Below are 21,391 nucleotides of genomic sequence, written 5' to 3' on the forward strand. Positions count from 1 at the left end.
ATAATTACATTTTTCGAGGAATTCGATTAAAATTGCATTAAAAATAATTGAAATTCTGCAATGAGTTTTATTGTTTATGAAAATAATTGAATTCCTAAAAGAATTTTATTATTTATAAAAATAATTGAATCCCTGTAAAAATGTTATTATTTTTAAAAATAATTGAATTGTTGCGAAAAAATTAAAAAAAAAATTTGTAAATAATTGAATTCCTGTAAAATTTTTTATTATTTATGAAAATAATTTATAATGTTTGCGTAGAATTTTATTCAAATTTTTTTTTAATAATGGAATTCTTTTGAAAAATTTTATTGAAATAGTAGATATTAAAAATCATTGAATTTTAGAAAACTTTTGAAAATAATTGAAATTTCGACAAGAATTTGATTAAAATTTTGTAAAATAATTGAATATCAGAGAAGAATTTTATTATTTATAAAGAGAATTGGAATTTTGACGAGAATTTTTAAAAATTTTTGAATAGAATTGAATTTAGCAACTATGTTACTGAGTTAGTTAGTAAGTTAGTAACTAACTTACTAACTTACTATTCTCCCTGGAGAAGCTGAATTCGTTGAATTTTTACAAATCGTTGACTTTGGTGTTTTATATATAAAGTAAAATTTCATTTATAGTTAAAAATAACACCAAAATAGATTATTTTAATCCTATCTGGTGTTAATTTAATCCTGGAGGGATTAAACTGTTGCAGATTATTTTAATCCATTCTGGTGTTATTTTAACACTTTACGTTTTACTGTGATAACAAGAGATTCAAAATATAGAATTATTTTGCTTCCATATATTTTTAAATATCAACATAGGAAAAAAAAGTCTGACTCCGTTTACACCTTAATTCAGCCCATGTATTTCACATAAGTCTGTCCTTGTTTAATGGGGCTGACTCCGTTTACACCTTAAATTCAGCCTCGAAAACAGGCTGAAAGTAAAACTTTTTTTTTAGTGTGAAAAATTCATATTTACTGTTCAGGCAGCAAAATATAATTTCCTGTGCCAACTTTGAAATTATGTTAAAAAAATTCCACGTTAATAAAATCGATATTTAAATGCTGAAATTTTTTACATCCTTTGTAGAATTTCCCTCCGCGTAATTAAAATTTTTTTTGCCTTCATAGCTTTACCCGGAGTTATCAATTTTCTTTCTGTGTTCAAAGAAATGCTCTTGTTAAAAAACTCTGTCTAACTTGGATGGAATTTTTCTATAACACGGAATTTAGTTGTTCAAACAAAAAACGAAATGAGGAACAAAGTTAGATGAGTACTGTAAGGATTTCATTTTTTTTTTTATTCTCTCGCAACTGGTGGTGACCTCGTCGTAGTTGAGGGTCGAAGGATATTGGTTTCCAATACTTTCCCGAGTAAAGACAAAGAACAAAGTTAGCTAAACGTGATATCACCACCTGCTTTAAAGAAATTGTTCCAACCCAGACTATTCTTACTTGCAGATTTTTTGTTGCCATTGTAAAATATTTTTGCAGTAAAACAATTTTCAATAATCGATATGCATTTATCTGCGAGTCTCCTGCGGAAAAAATGTGTATTATTTTCTCTGTAACACTACTGCGAACCGTCTGATTTTCTATCTAGACAGAAATTTTTTTTTATCTAAAATATAAAAATTTTCTTCTACTCGAATGTGTATAATTTTTTTTATTATTTTATATATTGTTAAAAAATTCTGACTTTTAAAATTTCGCTCTATTTGGAATTGTTTTTCAATAACTGTACATATTTATAAACCGGAACTGATCGACGTAACAAAAGCGAAATGTCCAGAGCGAAAAATAACGCAAATAAAAGTAAAATGGTAGTGAATAAAAATTGCTTCGAAGCGGCTAAATTCGAGCAGGGTCACACACACATATATATACAACTTTCGTCGTTTTATTTGACATTTTTATTTCGCCTTACACTCTTCTCTAAAATGTCCTCATGTGCGCCTGATTCATCTCCCCTAAGCCCCTCTATTTCTCTCTTTTTACACAATTTCCCTTCTTGTTTTTATTTTTTTGCTTCTTTTTATACATTGTTTTCTGAATTATTCTACAAGCACTTAAATAAACAAAAAAAACCTGAAATTTTTTTACATTTAGATTTTTTGATAATCAAAAAATATTTATTGTTCTTGTTTAAAAAAAATAAAATATTGCAATTCACTTTACGAATGAACAATTCAATAAATTTGTTACTTTTCGAGTTAAAAATATATATTTTTAAAATCAGTTGGTCCGTAATTGTTAAAGTTTCCGAAGGGCATATTTTTTCAATACCCCCTGTCTCGGCAGGTTTAAATTTCTCTTAATTTTTTACACATGAGTTTTTTTTCTGCATTTTACACGTACATGTGTTGACCAACTGGTCCACATTTTTGAAACGTTATTGTGTGTTTTTTTTTGGTTTTTTGAATACATATAAAAATAAAAAAAAATAAGTTTTTTCATTTAAAAGTAGGTCACATTACTAAAAAAAATTTATTTCAAATGTAACTTTGTAAACAAAGTACATATTAAGAATAATTGAATGTAAAAAAATCTATTTTTCTTCCCATATCTACACAGTTAATATATTTTTAAACTTTTTAAATTTTAACACTTTTCAACAAAGCGATAAACAATTTATAAATAAACAAATTATTTTTTTAACACTAAATTTGGTATTAAGAATGAAATTGAAGTTCTCAGATATATTAACAGTGTAAAAAAAAGGATATTGGTAGGAAAAACCATTTTTTTACATTCAATTATTGTTAATATGTACTTTGTTTACAACAATTGTTTATAACTTTATTAAAATATATTATAATAGGTAAATTTAAGTTTCAAAATTTATTAATCCTTTGGAAATAGAGTAAAAAAAAGAAATCTTTACAAATTTACTTCTTACTAATTTGGAATTTGTTTATAACAATTGTTTATAACGATTGTTTATAATAATTGTTTATAACAATTGTTTATAAAGTTGTTAAATAATTGTGGTTGATAATTTTTTATCTCAAAAATTTGTTAAGAGAACAGTAAAAAAGTTGGTGGAAGAATTTTTCAGCTTTAAATATTGTCAATTCTTAATTTGTTTATAAAATTGTTTATAACATTCTTAAATAATAATGTTAAACAATTTTTATCCTCAACATTCATTGCAACTATAAAAATAATAGCCAAAAGGAAACAAAAATTATTTTTTCAATGTTTGTGTCTTTTAAAAAACAATTTGTTTATAAAAATTGTTTAAAATATTGTTAAATAAGTCGATAATAAATTTTCATTTAATTTTAAATATTTTCCACCCATTCTATGCAAATGCTTCAAAAATGTATGAATTGACCTATATATTTGAACTTTGTAGTTGAATGGCATAAAGAAATATTTATTATTTTCATTTTTATTTTCTATATTTCAATAAATGAGTGAAATTCACGAGGTTCGCATTATATTGTATTTTAAATAGGTCAATAATTTCTGCATGAATACAGGAAATAAGACTTCAATGTAAAATACGTTAATTTCTCTGAATTTAATGCTACAATTAAATAATTATTGAGTTTGCATTACAAATATATCTCTCAATTTCACAATATTCTAAACAGCCATGCGCTCATCATTATATGTCACAATAGAATTATAAATAAATTCATCGCAGGATTGAAATTTATGAATGAATAAATGTGTGACTGTGCGCATGCAAAAATCTTAAAAACTGATATTAAAATTGATTTTTGTTTTAAATTTAGTAAATTTAGAAGTGTATGAAAATTTATCTTTGAATTTAAAATTATACTGAATAGAGGGAATATTCTAGCAATGAACCGTGCTATCATTATACGTTAATGTTCCAAAGCGGTGCACTAGACACAGGACTCTGCTAATTGCAAATTGTTCAATATAAGAGATTTATCGAACCATTATTCGAACTTCCGCTATTCAAAGGAAAATCTAGTTAATAACTTGTTGAGTCTAGAGAGGACAGGATGTTTAATACGAAAAATAATTCCGTATAGTATATTTTCCTGCAGATTATTCACACTGATGCAAAGTTTATTAAAGATAATAAATTCTCCAAAATGCAACGAATATATTATGGTACCTTTATCAGAAAACAAATATTAAATTGTTAATTGAAAACCTAAATGAATTTTATTTTCGTCCGCCATATTGGATCCGCCATTTTTAAATTTGCAATGTTTGAGAAAATCTAACGAATTAGAGAAAAAGTAACGAATAAATTCGAATTCAGCGTAAAGAAATACCAGGGTTGCCACAAATATTTAATTTTATTTTTCCCTGATTTTTCCCTGATTTCGAGAAAAAAATTTCACTTTTTCCCTGACCCTGAAGAATATTCTGATTCACTCTAAAAATTATTAGATACTCAAAGAAAATGTTCTATTGCATTTATTTACAAACTTCTTTAATTGTGAAATTATTTAAAAACATCATTAACTTCTTTCTTAAATAAATATTTAATCATTATTATTTTTCTGTAGGTATTAAAATTCTTCAAAATATTCAAATTAAAACCTTTTTGAAATTCAACAACTTATAAGAATATTATTACAAAACATGAAGAAGACGATCACTCCGGAGTGATCGTCTTCTTCATGTTTTGTAATAATTTAAATTGACATAAAATTTTTTAAAATAAGTTAATTATTTACAAAAATCCTTCGCAAGAATTCAATTATTTTTACAAGAAGTACAATTTCACAAAAAATTCAATTATTTAAAAAAAATGTAATAAAATTCGTTGCAATAATTCAATTATTATTATAAATAATAATAAATCGATTATTCATTTATTCATTTTTAAATCAACTTTTATTAGAAAATTCTAAAAAAAAATTCAATTATTTAAATTAAGAAATAAATAATTTATTGAATAATTAAATGTTTGTTAAAATTGAATTCTCATAAAGAATTTTATCAATAAAATTTTAAATAATTGAATTCGTTTGACAAATTTTAATAAAATTTTTAAGAATAATTACATTTATCGAGGAATTTGATTGAAATATTGTATAAAAAGTAATTCATAAAAATAATAATTAAATAAATAATTAAAATTTTCATAAAATAATTGAATGTCAGAGAAAAAATTTATTATTTAGGGGAGAGTCTCCAGTTGTGAGACACCTCCAGTTGTGAGACAGTCAATTTTTTTTAACATGCAATATTAAAAAGCCGATTGGTTTATATAAAAACATTTCTTTTTATATGAGCCAACTATTTCGTGTACGCTGAAGCGGATATATAAACTGTTTTTGTTAAATACCAACACTGTGTGTGATAATCGACTAAAAAGCGTTTTTTCAATAAATGCAAAGTACTTTTTTTCCAAGTTAATTAATTGGAAAAGGTAAATGTAATGCATTTTCTTTTAGTGTTTTCCTTATATTTTGTGATGCAATATTGCATTGTTCCAATCTACGGTTGAAAATAATTTAATTTTCCTTTTTCAAAATAGCGCCAATTTCTGGGTGTGAGACACAGCACATCACCAGTTGTGAGACGGTGTCAACACCCATCTGGGCAGCATAAAAAATACGACTTTGCAGGCATACTATTTAAATGTTGTTTTGATTCTTTTTTCTAGTATTTTTGGGCATGTCAAGTGGAAAAAAGTCAATTGATTCAGAAGAAATCAATTTTAATGCTCTTGTTGAAGCTATTAAATTGTATTTTTTTGATAGTCGTATTTTGGCGAATAAATATTATTATTTAGTGTATAATAATATATATTATTAATAAATTTAATTATTTCTACTAAACATAACGTTTTATGTCAAACTTACTAAATTTTAGCAATTTTTAATGAGTGTCTCACAACTGGAGACATTTTTTTTTTTTGAAAAAAGCGATGTGCTCGGAAAATGTATCGTAACATTTTTTGAGTTTATCGAAACACTACACTTTCTTTTAATAAAAGTTGCGTATTTCTGTTACCTTTCGAACGGTGTATTTTATTTACAATTTCGTTTACCCGTTTACAATTTACGGGTCAAAAATAAAACCCGTCTCACAACTGGAGACTCTCCCCTATATAAATAATTGAATTCTTACAACGAATTTTATTTAAGTTTATAAAAATAATTGAATTTCGGTGAAGAATTTTATTATTTATAAAAATAATTGAATTCTTAAAAAGAACTATGTTCAATTTTTTTAAATAATTAAATTCTTGAGACGAATTTTATAAAAATATTTTTAAATTATTGATAATTTTCGTAAAATTTTATGAAATTTTGTATTTTAACTAATTGAATTCCTGTGAAAATTTTATTACTTATGAAAATAATGGAATTATTTTGAATTGATTTATTAAAAATTGAATAATTGAATTCCTACAAAATTTTGACAAGAATTTTATTAAAATTCTTAAATATAATTGAATTTCTGCGAAGAATTTTATTATTTATAAAGATAATTGAAATTTTGACAATATTTCTTTTTTAATTTTTGAACATAATTGAATTTCTGCGAAGAATTTTATTATTTTGAAAATAATTTAATTCTTCCAACGAATTTTATTCAAGTTTATATAAATAATTGAATTCTTACTACGAATTTTATTTAAGTTTATAAAAGTAATTGAATTTCGGTGAAGAATTTTATTATTTATAAAAATAATTGAATTCATGAAAATATTTTATAAAAATCTTTTTATGAAATTGATATTTTTCGAAAAATTTTATGAAATTTTGTATTTTAAATAATTGAATTCCTGTGAAAATTTTATTACTTATGAAAATAATTGAATTATTTCAAAGAAATTTATTAAATATTGAATAATTGAATTCCAGTGGAATTTTGACAAGAATTTTATTAAAATTTTTAAAAATAATTAAATTTCGATGAAGAATTTTATTATTTATTTAAAGATAATTGAAATTTTGACGAGAATTTTTTTTTTAATTTTTAAACATAATTGAAATTTTGCGAAGAATTTTTGTAACTTTTGAAAATAATTGAATTTCTGTAATCATTTGTAACTTTTCCAAAATCCAATTTTTTTTAGTATTTTTAACTGAAATTCTTCTATCAATCTAGTATTTATGAAAATTGTAAAAATTATTTATAAAATAATTTGTAAGTCATAAATTTATGATAGTTTTTGAAAAATTAAGTTATTTAAATAGAAATTATTGTCATAAATTGAAAAAATTGACGGTTTTGTATTAAAATTCGAGGTAATTTCATATAGTTTTTAATTTTCCGGGTCCAAAAGTTGACCCAGATTTGTTTTCCTATTTAATTTATGACGTATAATAAATATATTAAATACGAAAATATATCTTTGGAATATTAATATAAAAGAACGTCACTAGAGAAAATTAATTGAATTAATTTTGAAAGTTTTCATGAAAAAGATGGAATACTTATGAATGTAATTTCTTTCGAGATAAATTGAGATGAATGATTATCCTTGTCTAGAGATACAAAATGCATTTGTTTTGCTGAAACTTTGTCTCTTGGGTTTCAATGTTTCGTATTCATATATCTTCATGAAAAGTCAAAAGAGTCTTTTTTCTCTACGTTTTTAAAAATATGCAATGTGAATATGTAAAACGGTTTTCTGTATTTTATGAACAAAAGCATAAGAAGAAGAAGTGTTACAATGAAAATTATTCTTTAAAAATGTAATGCATTTTTAAAGAATAATTTTCATTGTAACACTTCTTCTTATACTTTTGTTCATAAAAGTGTTACAATGAAAATGTATTACATTTTTAAAGAATAATTTTATTGTACTCTGTAGATGTAAAAAAAAATTGTACCACTTCTTCTTTTAGTAAAATTTAAATTATAATTCTAGTAAAAAAAATCTAGTGGAGTGAAAAAATGGATAGAAGTTAAAAATGAAAGTTACAATTTGACACACACTGAGAAAAATAATATTGTAATGTCAACAAAATCGTTTTGTTGAGCACTTTTTGTTGAGATTACTAAAATTTGGTTGTCCGTACTAAATAATCTACAGAATGCGACGCGACTAAATCGTCTGCTGCGCACGCGCTGTTCTAATAAATATGGCTGCTCGTGAAACCATACACACTTTGACAGTTGACGTTGTTTTTTTTCTTTCTTTTCATAATTTTACAGAAACAGTAAGATCAACAATATCTTATTGAATTTAATTAATGATATTTATAGTTTTTATTTATAAATTTACATCTTTATACCAAAATACTAGTGTTGAAATTTGTTTTGGGTAAAAACAAACTGCTTATCAAAGAGGAAAAATTTTTCGTCTCTGAATGAAAAAAAATGAAGTGATTCTTTTCATTTAAGCGAGCACTTACGTACACATAAAAGTGTGTAAATCTCTATTTTCTGAAGTGTGACTTTATTTTTATGGTTTCGTGGAGAATAATTCCCAGGAGGAATTTAGTGGAATATCTCTTGAAAATCCCAGCGCTGTCACCTATACTGTGTTATTGTTTGCCATGTTGAAGTTCTGATATACGGAGAGTCGACAGCAACGTTTTCAGTGTCTGTATCGTCGTTCGTGAAAACAGATAGAAAAAAGATAAGCCGCTGTTATATGTTTCTCCATATGAGAGACTGGGTGAGCTTTTTCCGACAAGAATAGTTCCTCGAGTCAGCAATTTATACACATACAGTCGCACATTTATATATAAAACAAGGAACAAATAAAGGTGGAAAGGCGGGTGAAATGCGTGCGGGACATTTAACGGCCTGTAGTACCGAGGAATGAATAAGGGAGAAAATGAGGTATAGAAAGAGAACACGAGGGTGGGAAAGCAAGGCAGGAAAAGATCAGAGGCCGCGACACCGATCAACATTCCTCGAGGTCGATGCAAAAAAGTAACAAATGCTAAAGATAGAAATTCGCCTTTTTCTTTCTCGCCTCTTTTTTCTTTGACAATTTTTGCACAATAGTCGAGAGAAGAAAAATTCCCATCTGTCCTCAATTTTAGACTCTCTAAAAATTACGTGCATATTGAATTTTCCTTCGAGTCTTTTTATTCAAAGTTGTTTCGGGTAAATATGAAATTAATTTTTTCGGCCAAATAAAATAATAACATGAAACTAATTTTTTTTTGGGCAAATATAATAATTATAATCTGAAAATTATATTTTTTTGGCGACAAATATTTTTATATTTACCCAAAAAAAAAAAATTAATTTCAAATCCAAAAGAAAAAAACAATGAACACTTTGCGTAAAAAAAAATATTTGACAGACATAAAAAATGAAATATTTGAGATATTCTCTAACTGCACGAAAGTCAAGTAGAAAGAATAAAGTAAAGTTAATTAAATTCTCTGTGAATATGCAAATTTTTCCTCTTTGAGTTTCACGGACCAGGTAAAACTGGGACAAACTTACAGAGTCATCTCTTTGTGATTAAATTGATATAAAGACCATAGAAGTCGAAGTTAATTTTATGAAAGTAGAAAATAGTTGAAATTTATACTAAGGCAAACACATTTTCGGGACATTTTAATTTATAATATATGTTATATTCTAATTAATTACCTGAAGTCAAAAACAAATTTTATTTAATAATTTTATAATAGTAAATAATTAAGAGTAAAAACTTTTGATTTTCGTTAATTGAAAATTAATTTATAATCAAGTAAAAACATTCTTAAACAAAAATTATAATCTTTTGACGCTTTTTTTCTTTTCATCAGAAAAAGTCATATATTGTAAATTTTAACGTATTATTTGTGTACTTATCGCAATACGCCAAAAATTTGTTTTAAAAAAAATTTAACCTATTATTTACTACTTTTTTACGTTATGCTACTTATCTTTTTTTAGATTTTAGCCACTAAAAACTACTATTTCTGTTTCTTTTTTAGAATTTCCACTAATTTAAATTCGCTAATACTAGAAATCAAAAAACTATTCTCAAAAAATTATAATTAAATTCTTCAATATGAAAAATTGGAATAAAAATTAAAATTTTTGTTAATATAAACGTGTATTTTTAAAAGCTTCCTAAACATTGTAATAAAAAATTGCGAAATTAAGAATATAATTACATTCAAGAGCTAATTAAAATTCATAGCTCTTTTTATCTCATAAATTAAGGCCAAGAGTCTTGATTATTTTGGAGGTCTTTTTTACTATAATTTATATTTTAAATAAGACAATAATTTTTCAGAGAAAATACAGTTTTTAAAGTTTCTGAAAAAAAAGTTTTTTTTTTAAATTTTCATATCTTTTAGAATAATTTTGTATGATGAAAAAATATATAAAAATAAAAATCTTATATATTTTGAGAAGTTTTACGAACAATTTGAAATCAATAATAAACTAAAATTTGACGATTTCTAAGTATAGAGAACGTTGTGCTTCACTTATCGTAAAACAGGTAATAAATGAAATAATAAATCTATCAAATTTATATAGACGAAATTCTAGTTTTATTTTTAAGTAAAGAATTTTATCGATATCTTTTTATTCTTTATTTTCATTACATACACATATATACGCGTTCTCAGATATATACTTTGTTCTATTAAAAGATATTTTGCTAATGTATTTATTTTAAAAGAAAGCATAATTTAAGATAGAATTAATTTAGATTTCGTTGAGTTAATTTATGAATTATAAAATTTATAAATATTATCAAATGAATTATAAAAGTGTTTGGAATTTAGAAGATTTGACCTTGAAATAAGTTTTTAATCGATTCGATCTACATCAGTTTGAGAACATCAATTTTAATTACTTTTCCAAGCTATTTGTCACTTCTATGCAAAGAATTTCATGTTTCGGAAAATTGTCAGAAGTGTTTTGCAATTTACATAACAACGTGGAATTTTCCAATAGAATGAGAAGGAGTGCGCGGGTTTGTGAAAGTCACCTGTGAAAGTTAAAGAGGATATGTTGTGGGGACAATGTGAGAGTGCAACGACCGCAAAAATTTTCCAGCGAAATTAAAAGGGTCATGGAGAAAGAGATTTTCGCGTTGCTTCGTGGAGAATTTTAGAGAGAGAGAGAGAGAGAGAGAGTGAGTGAAATGTTTTCGCGCTTGGTGGCCATATCTATTTACATTGGTTGTCTTAGGATTCTTCTTTGCAGGGATTACACAATGAAATATATTTCCCGAGTAAACCCGACACGCGTTTGCCTATCCGACCACTAAATATAACTCTTGTTCTTCTCGACGAACTAACAGAGACGATAAATCACAATGATGTCGCCAAAAAATTCTCCAATTTGCCCACCAACTATCCTGTGAATTCACGTAGCCAACAGATTCAAAATCCCCATGCGGGCAAGGAAAAATTTATGCCTTACAATTTTCAACTTCAAAGACAACATTAAAGGCAAAATGGAGTATTATATATTAAATATTAAATATTTTTATTTACTTTTAATTTTTGTAAGTGAATAATAAAATAGAAATACAAGTTTTTAGGCTTGAGCACAACAGAGACCTGTTTATAATGTTAATGCTGGATTTAAGATAGTATTTTAATGACATTTCTTTACAACTTTACTTTTACCTCAGCTTTCATTTCATTCATATCCAAAAACTTTTAAGTTTCAAGCGCAGACTGCCCATTCTTATAACCATCTCTGCATTTTCATCACTTCTCACTCTTTTACCAACCTGCAAGTTCATCTATTGTGCTCCATCCTCTCTCATCTTCCAACCCTCAACACCTTCTATTATGCATCCACCTATCCTAACCATTATCCACTTAACAAGTTATTTCTTTTTTCATCAGTGAACTTACCATTTTTTCCCAGTAACTTTTCCCTTCCTTTACCTTATCAGGTTCCATAAACATCAATTCTTTCTAGATCTTCTAATAATTTTCTTCTCTTCTTTAGCTTTATGTTCACCACCTACGACTTTAGTTTCTCTTTGACATCTTTTCCTATTGCTTTTTTTGTTCCAATATTAATTTTTCCTCATTCTTTGTCAACAACTTTTCGATTTTCATCGTGTTCCCTTCTTCAATCTTACTTTTATTCTTGTAACCGAATCATCTCTATACACTCCACGCGCTTCAATATTTCAAAATTTGAAATCATCTCTTTTTTTTCTTCTTTTTGACAATTTGACGCGCTGGATCTTAATCTAGCTTTAGAATTGACATTGTAGTCAGATTTTTAAAGTTTTCACTTCCTTCCTTCCTTCATTTAGGGATTTTTGGGAGTTTATTTATTTATTTGTTTATTGAAATAAATCCAACAGTCAGAAGACCAATTACAGGATTATATATAACAAAAATAAAATTAATTAATGTACTTAATCTATTTCAATCAATTAAGTGTTCGTAGTGACACGAGAATGATGCATAAAGTCAGAAAGTGATTTGGAAAATTCTTTCAAAGAAATACAAAATAAATCAATTTCATTGTCGCTGCACATAGTATTTAGAGCCTCACACATATCACCAACTATAGTACCCTTCAATGATCGACACCCGATGGTGTAAAATGGATTACTAGACCTAAGACAACGTTGAGGAACAAGAATAGGTATAAGAGATAATAAATATGGACAATCAAAAATTGTCCTGAAAATCTTGAAAAAAATGTAGAGAATGCAACCAATCTTCGTTCCTCAAGTGTTTGTACATTAAATAAGGTACAGAATTCATTGTAGTCAGAACCAGGCAAAAGGAATTGACGATGTTTTTTATAATAAATAAATTTCAAGAAAAGTTTTTTACATTTGTCGATTAAGTCAACTAAAAATTGCGCTATTTTGCGCCAAATAACAGAACCATATTCCAATTTTGTTCTGACCATTGCATAAAACAAAGATTCAATCGCAGATATAACATTGAACTTTCGACAAGCGCGTATAATAAAACCTATACAACGATTTGATTCTCTTACAATTGTGTCAATGTGAGTATTAAATTTTAAAGAACTATGCAAATAAATACCCAGATCCTTTATAGTATTAACTCTATCAAGTGGATGATTATCAACAGAATAATTAAAGAGATCAATATTTTTCTTTCTCGAAAAGGTCATGACATAACACTTAGATGGATTTACCATCTAAAAAAATTTAGTGTTCATTTATTGAAGAAACCTACTAAGCGATAAGAATGTTTCGAAAAGTTTCATCTTAAACTGTATTCGACATTTTGAATTTTGAAAAACTGATCTGATTTCAATTTTGGACAAACTTATCTTTATCATTTGGTATCAAAACAGAATTAGGCTACTTTCAGTGTATCAATTCTGCTTGTGCGAAATTTTAGTCTTTACAGTAGCATGTGAATATTCAGGTTTTATGACCAAAGTTTACAATATAAATTAAAAGCGTGGGTGTCCTGAAATGTTAAAATTTTAGCAGCGCAAAGGAAATGTGATTTGTTAAAAAATAAAAGAATAAAATTTGTCCAGCATGGCTGGATTTACCACATGATCCAGTGTAGTAAGTGCTAAGCACAACTATTTTTGATTGATACAATGATTGATTGCTAGGAAATACTCATGTCATGTCCAAGAGGGAAACACAAAATTATAAAAATATTCCTAAATGTCCTACAATTTTATACCTTTTTGGATTACACATCTATTTTACAGATTACCTCCATAAATTCATGCAACCACAATTTTCTAATTCAATTTATGTTCTGTTAAAATTAATTTACTTATTCCATATGAAGAAAACTTCTATGTCTGGCGTTTAGGGTTGCACACGTGTTTCAAGTAATTAAAGTACTACATACAGGATGCAATTTTTCGTCTTTTGGTTGTATCGCACAGGGCAATTAGAATCCCTATTTCAAGAAATGTTTTAGATAATCCAGTTTTACGTTTAAATGAAGAAACTGACCAGTGAAATAAGCTTTAAGTCTTGGAAAAGGGAGTAAGTACAAGGTGGGCTTTGTGTTTTCGCGTTAAGTCCTCCCCTCAAGAGTAAATCTTGCCAAAGGAACAAAAATAGACCGAATTAGTATCTCTGAGTTTCGCGTGCTATGCGCGTTCGTTAATTCTTCACGTAAATTGCGCGCTGCAATATAGACTCAGAAGGACAGACAGACGAGATACTGTCACTATCCTCGATTCCACGTATTCCTGGTTTAATGCACTCTGACTTAATGGATGTTATTCACACAAAAAATGCATATTTACCTTTTCATCATCGGGGAATGAATAAAATGAATTATTCTTTTTGAAGAACTTCAATAGCCATATACGTGCAACCTGATCTGCTATTTGCACTAAAATAAGAATTTTTCTTGGTACGTTCCATTTTGATAAAAAGTAGAAATTTAATATTTTAGTTCTCTTGAGGAGTTATATGCAGTATTATAATTTTTCTTTGGAAAATTTTGAAATGTTGTATTTTTAAGACAGACAATGCGCTAAATTTACGAAATTGATTTTAAGGGATTTAACATGCAAGACAGAGCTCAATTTTATCTAAACTAATTAAGCGAGCACGATCCGGAGTTCTGCTATTCAGAGAACGGTCACAAGGTTAATACCCATTGTACCAGTATTCAGTTCGCTTGTTTAAATTCAACTTATTTAGAACCCTGTTCTTCTCCAGAAGTCCAGCATCTCTCCTGTATCGATCAGTTGCTAACTTGCTCAGAGTGCGACCGGACTTTTATTAAAATAACAATTAAAAGCATTAAGTTCATTCGTTATTTCCCTTTCCTTTAAAACACCGACAACTCAAATCAACAGTTTGCTTATCTTAATAGAAGCTGATGTATGACCGTGACCCGTAAGCAGACTACGATTCTAACTCTGATCTTATCGAGTTTCAGAAGATGGCTCGCTCGCCCACTGTTGAGTACTAACCCCAACGGAGACTTTGCTTTCCTTTTCACCCCAATTTCTGCTCAATATGTTTCTATGTTCCCTTCGACCTTATCTTTCGATGGCACCTATAACCAAACACAGCATTATTGCCACCGCTGGTTCTGGGCCTATCAATACCCCCTTGGATCCTATTTTTGCCAAGACGTCAGCTCTTTCATTTTCTTTAATCCCCCAGTGACCCTGTACCCAGATCAATGAAAGTTTAACCCATTAACTTGTAGTAGTTTCAATCATAATTACTTTTGAATACAAATATTCATAACTGTGTCAAAAACTAAAATCTTTTTAAGGGGTTATCCCACCCTGGAATTTTCAAAATATTGATTTTTTTCTTTCTTAATTTCAAAGTCTATATTTTAACGAGTATTTTGAGATGTCTCCGAGCTACAGAGTAAAGATTGTTGAGTTTTATACGTAAATTTTAATATTAAATAAAAATGTCAAAAACTGTGTGCCCGGGTAGAAAGTATTAAAGTAGAAGTATTAAATTTAAAAATCGGACCAAATGCACAGCTAATGTGCGAAGAATTTGACCAATGCCGAGTATCTATCGCCAACCTGAGAACGCAGGAGACGACAAAGGAGGCCAGAAAATTAAAAAGAGCTCAACAAGAGGAATCGGACGACATTCTTTCCATTCTAGAAAAACTTTATTATGGCTTAGGAATTGTTGATTAATTAGTAAGTTGACAAAATTTCAAGTTATAATACACTAAAGTACACCAATCATGTACACCATCAAGGAGTGCTCCGGAAAAACTGATCCACGCCAATGCTTATATCTCCGCCCTTTTTAATTAAAAACAACTTTTTTAAAAATATTTATAAAGCTTAAGATATGTATTAAATTAGCAATAAATGTAAATAATTCCTAACTTAAATAGTTTCGTAAAAAAAATCCCTAAAAAACCATCCAATTTTCATGCGTTCAGGGTGGCGTAACCCCTTAATTTCTAAACCCCAACAATAAATTGATCTTGTCTAAAAAAATCATAGAGCAGTACATTTTTACCAATTTTAATATTGAAACAACAAAAACATTTTGTGTGCAATAGACATTTAGGAAGTAGTCGGTACTACAAACCTTGGCATAGTAATTAATGCCGTACGGCTAATTAAAAATATATTATTTATTAAAATAGTAAAAATATTATAACATTAAAATCGAATTCTTTTGTATTCCAAGCGACTTAACTAAATTTAAAATAAATGTCTCGGGAGAATAAGTCGAAGACATTAATTTTAAAGAGAAGAATGAAATCTTGTGAAGAGAATATCCTTTTTTTCGGGAATTCAGCATCAATATTTACGCATCCATTTAAAACAGAACTCCACGAGAGAGCATTCTGCTTGAATCGCGCCAGTAAATATCATAAACTTCCAAGGATAAGTATGCGACGAAGCCGTATATTCCACTTTATTTGAATTATGCCCTAAATTCGCTTGCGAAAAGCGCATTTTCCTAAAATTATTGAACGAGTTCGACGTATTCTTTCAATCTTATGAAATTTGTGTTTCCTAAGAAAGTGTCAATGATATTCTTTTTTAATCCCGCAATGAAATAAATAATTTCTATCGTTATATTCCTTTATTTAAAAGATTTTGATATTCATTTATTTATAAATCTAAAAGATATAAATAAATAAAAATGTTCAAATTAATATTTATAAATTTGTTCTGTATATACGTAATCAAAATGGAATCGATTTTTCCAGGAGCAGTTTTTGAATTTTATAGTATTTTGAAAACTAGATTCTTGAAAATATATGTATATTTTTAAAATAAGATGGAATTTGATTCAGTCTGGTTTGGTCTCAAAACGAGCAACTGTATAGTCGTTTGCACATTTGCACAGAAATCCTTACTTCACGTTTGAATTTAAATATGGAAATGCATACAAATTGAATTTTTCACGATTTTCATAGAGTCTCCTTGAACTTTATATTAGTGCTCTTATCAGACTGACACGAGACTTCATTATTGCTTTTTCCAACAAAAGGAGAAGATTGGGTGACATATAAATTAGGGTAGTGTAAAAAAACAAAAGGTCTTAAATCTTATGCTAAAAACCGACAAATTTTTGCTTGAAGAAAATAGCGGTAAATAGCTTTTTAAGTGACAATACTATATATAATTATGTGATTTTACCACATAGCATATAATATTTCCTGAATATTTCTGTACAAAGTCATAAAAATTCTGCAGCTTTCAGAAAAATGTCCCTGACCATCAAAAAGCAAAATACATAACCTGATAATGATTTGTCGAGATTCATATCAATTGGGGGAGGAGAATGTCACGTAACATTGATCTGCTTCTCTCGGTCTCAGTGGGAGAGACATTGTTAGTGATACTGGGGGTGGGACTTGAGGTGAGATAGAAATTGTAATATATTAATAATTGATCTTCACACCTTGGGACCAGATGATGATCTGTTTCATGACAAGGTACCCACAGATAACACCAAGAGCTAAATTTGCCACTAGTCTTATGAATTGTTTTTTATGGACATAGAAATTTTTTTATTACTGTAACTTAAAAATAAAATAATCTATGCGAAATTATTGTTGCATTATTGACCGAAATAACCCCGAAGGAACAAAATAATTAAGATGTACAAGAGAGATTCACTGTTTGAAGACTTGGATTTACTTTGGTCTGGACGCCAGAGTTCTTGATTCTTATAAACTTCCTCTTTCTTCTAAAATGACTTTTGACATAGCCGACTGTCAGAACTGTCAAACATGAAAGAAGTAGAAAAACAGATGAGTAAGTTATGTGTGATGGTCCGAATAAAGTTCTAAAAATAAACTCCCGAAAAAACACAAGTACTGTCTTCCTGTCTCAAAGGTGTTGCTGTGGAAGAAGAGAGAGAGAGTGTGTGCGGATGTAAAGTTCATCAAAAGAAGGAAAGGACATAAACTCAAAATTTACAACACTTGAATAAATTTTCGGATTATCCTTTGCTTAATATTCTACATTTCCCGAAATTATAAAGAAAATGATTTCGAAAATTGTATTTTTCTAAGAACCGTAACTTCGCTCTTCGAAAATGTCGAGTGGTAATTTAGAAATAGCTGTCATAGATATGTTATATTTGATCAAGCAAGAATCACCTATCCTCTTAGGATTAAAGTCATTGTTCGAGGGTAACAATAACTCGTCCTTGTATAATTGCTCTGAGATACACTCAAAACCTTGTGAATTTAAAATAACTCGGCCTTTTTGGGTTTTTCTTACAAGTAACCAATCCTAGAAAAACTGATCCCTCTTCTGACAAATTTGCTGCCCTTTCATACCCAATCCTTACCACTTTAAATCTTTCCTTTTCCGAAAAACGTCAGAAACTTTTTGAACGTTGTAAGCAAAGGATAAAAATTAAAAAAATATCCTTTCTTTTATAATTGAAGAGACCATGACTAAGTTTTACATTAAAGAAATAAAAATTAATATCTCCTCACTATTTTCAGAGCAATGCAGAAATGTTGAAAAAGAATTGAGTCAATTTTTTATTTCGCGAAAATTGTGTAAAACTGTCTTGAAGTAAAGTATGTAATGCAATTGAGAATTCGGATGTTATAAAAACAGTTGGCGTCATTAAACAAAACGCGGCGTCGTCGCTTAGTAGTTCGTCGGCTAACGAAGCCAGCTTTTACGAGGTTGTGATGCGCACATCCGCATTTTTATTCGAGACACATTTTTTTTAATCATTAATTGCGGCATATACCGCGAGCTTAGAAAAAAAAGAATCTTTTGCCTCTACACCCGACATTATCATTGGGGGAGGATATTCGATCCTACTTAGCAATGTGTATACATATACATATATATAAGTCAACCGAAAATATTGTCGTCACAAGTGCGATGTCAAAGCAGTTATGCTATGGGTGTGTCAACGCTAAAGCTTTGAAGAAGATGTGACCTTTCAAAACAGAGACGTCAGTTTCGGATTCTGTGATTCGACATGAAGTATATCTCATGACAGTTTAAGTACCTCTGAAACACGAGAGGAATATTATTATCCTGAGAGCTTTCAAAGTCATTTGGCGAACGTGTAACCAAGTACTTTTCGGCAGAATAGCTATTGCCTTGTTAAAATGCATTGGAAGTAGCTTGAGAAATGGCTCAAGGACTCCTTTTTTCGTTAAATATCCTCTGTTTACGATCCTGAAAAGCGCTTTAAACGAATAGTTTCAAGAGGAATTTTTTTATTCTTGCTCAAAGTTTAGACTCTAGCACACTAGCGAGCTACGTGAGTACACATGGAAAGAATAAAAAAAAATTATGTTCATAATATTGAAATACTGTGGTATTTTTAAACTTTTGTTTTTCATCACAAATACCACAGCTTTCGATAGCTAGTTTCAATATTTTCAAAATTGGCAAATTACACTACGAAGAATTACCACAAACAATACGAACCCTACAATAGCATTTGTAAATAAGGATTAACTCCGAGAACCCAGGTAATATTTTCTTTTTACTACTATTTTTCTTTTTTACTACTATAAGGCCACTCTTAAGTTCTTAAATGTGACATTGTTTCCCCATTTTAAATTTGTTCCGAAAACATTTTTTATAATATAAAGCTTAAATTGTCAAATTTTATTCTCGTCGAAGGAAAAATTTTTTGTCTTCTTATTAACTATTTTTTAGCAATCAGAGTTTTCTAATTTCTATCAATTTTAATAAAAGTGATATTTTTCTCATTTCAGAATGGAGATTCGCCGCAATACGTTACGGACCGACTTCGACAATTCTCGGATCCTTTGGCAAGGTTTCAACCAATCAATGGTGAGTGCTATTCATTTTATTAAAGTTCTATAATACAAGAGATTTCACTACCTCGTTTACGAAGTAATTTACCAGTTTTTACAATAAATATTCTTGGAAAGAAAATAAACATTTTTGAATGTATAATAATTTTCCTAAAAAAAGCAAAACAATTTGAAAAATTATAGTGAAAAAAAGATAATTTTTCACTGTAATGAGAATTTAACTACCACAACTAAAATGCATTATGTCACGTCCGAGTGACTTAGTATATAATTAAATTTATTTATTTAATTAATAGTCTACATGTTTGTAACAATTTAATTGTTTACAATATTTTAATTATTTGAACAATATAAGGGCTAGTTTAGGGAATATCGTATGTTTTGAATAGATTAGAAAGTTATTTTTATCCAGTAAATAAAAGTTTAAAAACTTAAGGCATATTTACTGTTTGAAATTAAAATTGAGTTAATTAAAGAATAACAAATGAGAGTTTTTTTTAATAAAGAAATCAATCAATATTATGCATCTTGAGTTTGTCACACGATATCCGCGAGAACGAAGACGACTCCCTGGTCAGGTTCATAAATCACACTTGTAGAAAGATGAGAAAGAAAACGAAGCGTAAGTTGCTCTCTCCTTCGGAAGAGAAAGAGAGAGGGTGGGAAAATAAAAGGAAAAAAAAGAAGTAAGAAAGTAGTGAAGAGGGTTGGTCGGTTTTACTAGACGCTTAGAGATTCTGAAGCTTTGACAATGTATAATCACGCCTACCTTTTAAACGAGCTCTCCTAGTCTTGACGAATATTGATGACACTATTTTTCTCTCTTTCTTCCTTTTGCCAATCATCACCGTAAGATCATTTTATCTTCTTTCAATTTCACCCTTTTTTCTCTCATTTTTTTCTTCTAAAGTAATAACTAAACCTATTTTTCATTAAAACAACCAACTTAATTAAATCAAAAAATTTTTTTAAAATCTTTTATAAAATTTCCTTTTTATAAAAGCTTGAAAAACTCGAAAACCTTTTCAAGTTTATCTATTTGGAAAGACAATTTTTCTCTTTGAACAAAAACTTTTTTGTTAAACGGATTTAGAGCCAAATTAAACAGGTCGAGATTAGGAGTAATTAATATGGAGCACTACGAAAAAGTTTGGTTCTTTGTTTTCGTAAGATACGTTTAAAAGATAATGTACTATTTTACGAATAGAAGAAAAGAAAATTTCTCCAAGTCTAAGAAAATTATATTCACAAAAGAGACATTTCTAAACGTTAAAGTGTCTCCATTGGGAGGGCATTTATGAGACACTTGTTTTAGCAATGATGCGTAAAAATTCAAAAACGACGAAAAACTTTTACGAGAAAGAAAGAGAAACTCAAACCATTAAGATTTAAAACCTGCGAACCACACCGGTAGGAACAATAAACGTAAATGTAAACAGTAGTTGGTGTGAAACGAAATAAAACAATATATATTTCATGCATCAATTAAACTTCATGTATCATTCATAGAATGAAGTGTGTTGAACACTAGGTTGTAGTTCTTAGAACAATAATTTAATTTTAATTAAATGCAAATACAAGTTCTCCACTAATAACATCAGTATATATGTAAACTGCGGACGTCTCTAGGGACATTCGTCGGCTTTCACCGTAGTTAGGATGTTCTAGGAATATCCTGGAATTTCCTAATCCAGATAGGATAGTATATGCGAGTGGAAAAATTGAATACTCCACTGGAATATTTTAGGAAGGTTCTAAGAACGTGGTAAATATCAATTTTAAATTAATTTCAATTGTAACTTTATTCTATGA

General features: G+C 28.2%; 1 protein-coding gene across 1 annotated transcript in view; it reads left to right on the forward strand.

Moving 5' to 3' along the window:
- Window positions 1-21,391, forward strand: part of LOC122510524 (transcription factor SUM-1) — a 77,684-nt gene that overhangs the window by 17,862 nt on the left and 38,431 nt on the right. The window contains exon 4 of the mRNA XM_043625247.1: window positions 19,517-19,595. Coding sequence (XP_043481182.1) covers window positions 19,517-19,595 — 79 coding nt within the window. The remainder of the gene's footprint in view (window positions 1-19,516; window positions 19,596-21,391) is intronic.

Source organism: Leptopilina heterotoma, unplaced genomic scaffold (genome assembly GCF_015476425.1).
Source record: "Leptopilina heterotoma isolate Lh14 unplaced genomic scaffold, ASM1547642v1 Lhet_7, whole genome shotgun sequence".
In the NCBI taxonomy this organism is placed as follows: domain Eukaryota; kingdom Metazoa; phylum Arthropoda; class Insecta; order Hymenoptera; family Figitidae; genus Leptopilina; species Leptopilina heterotoma.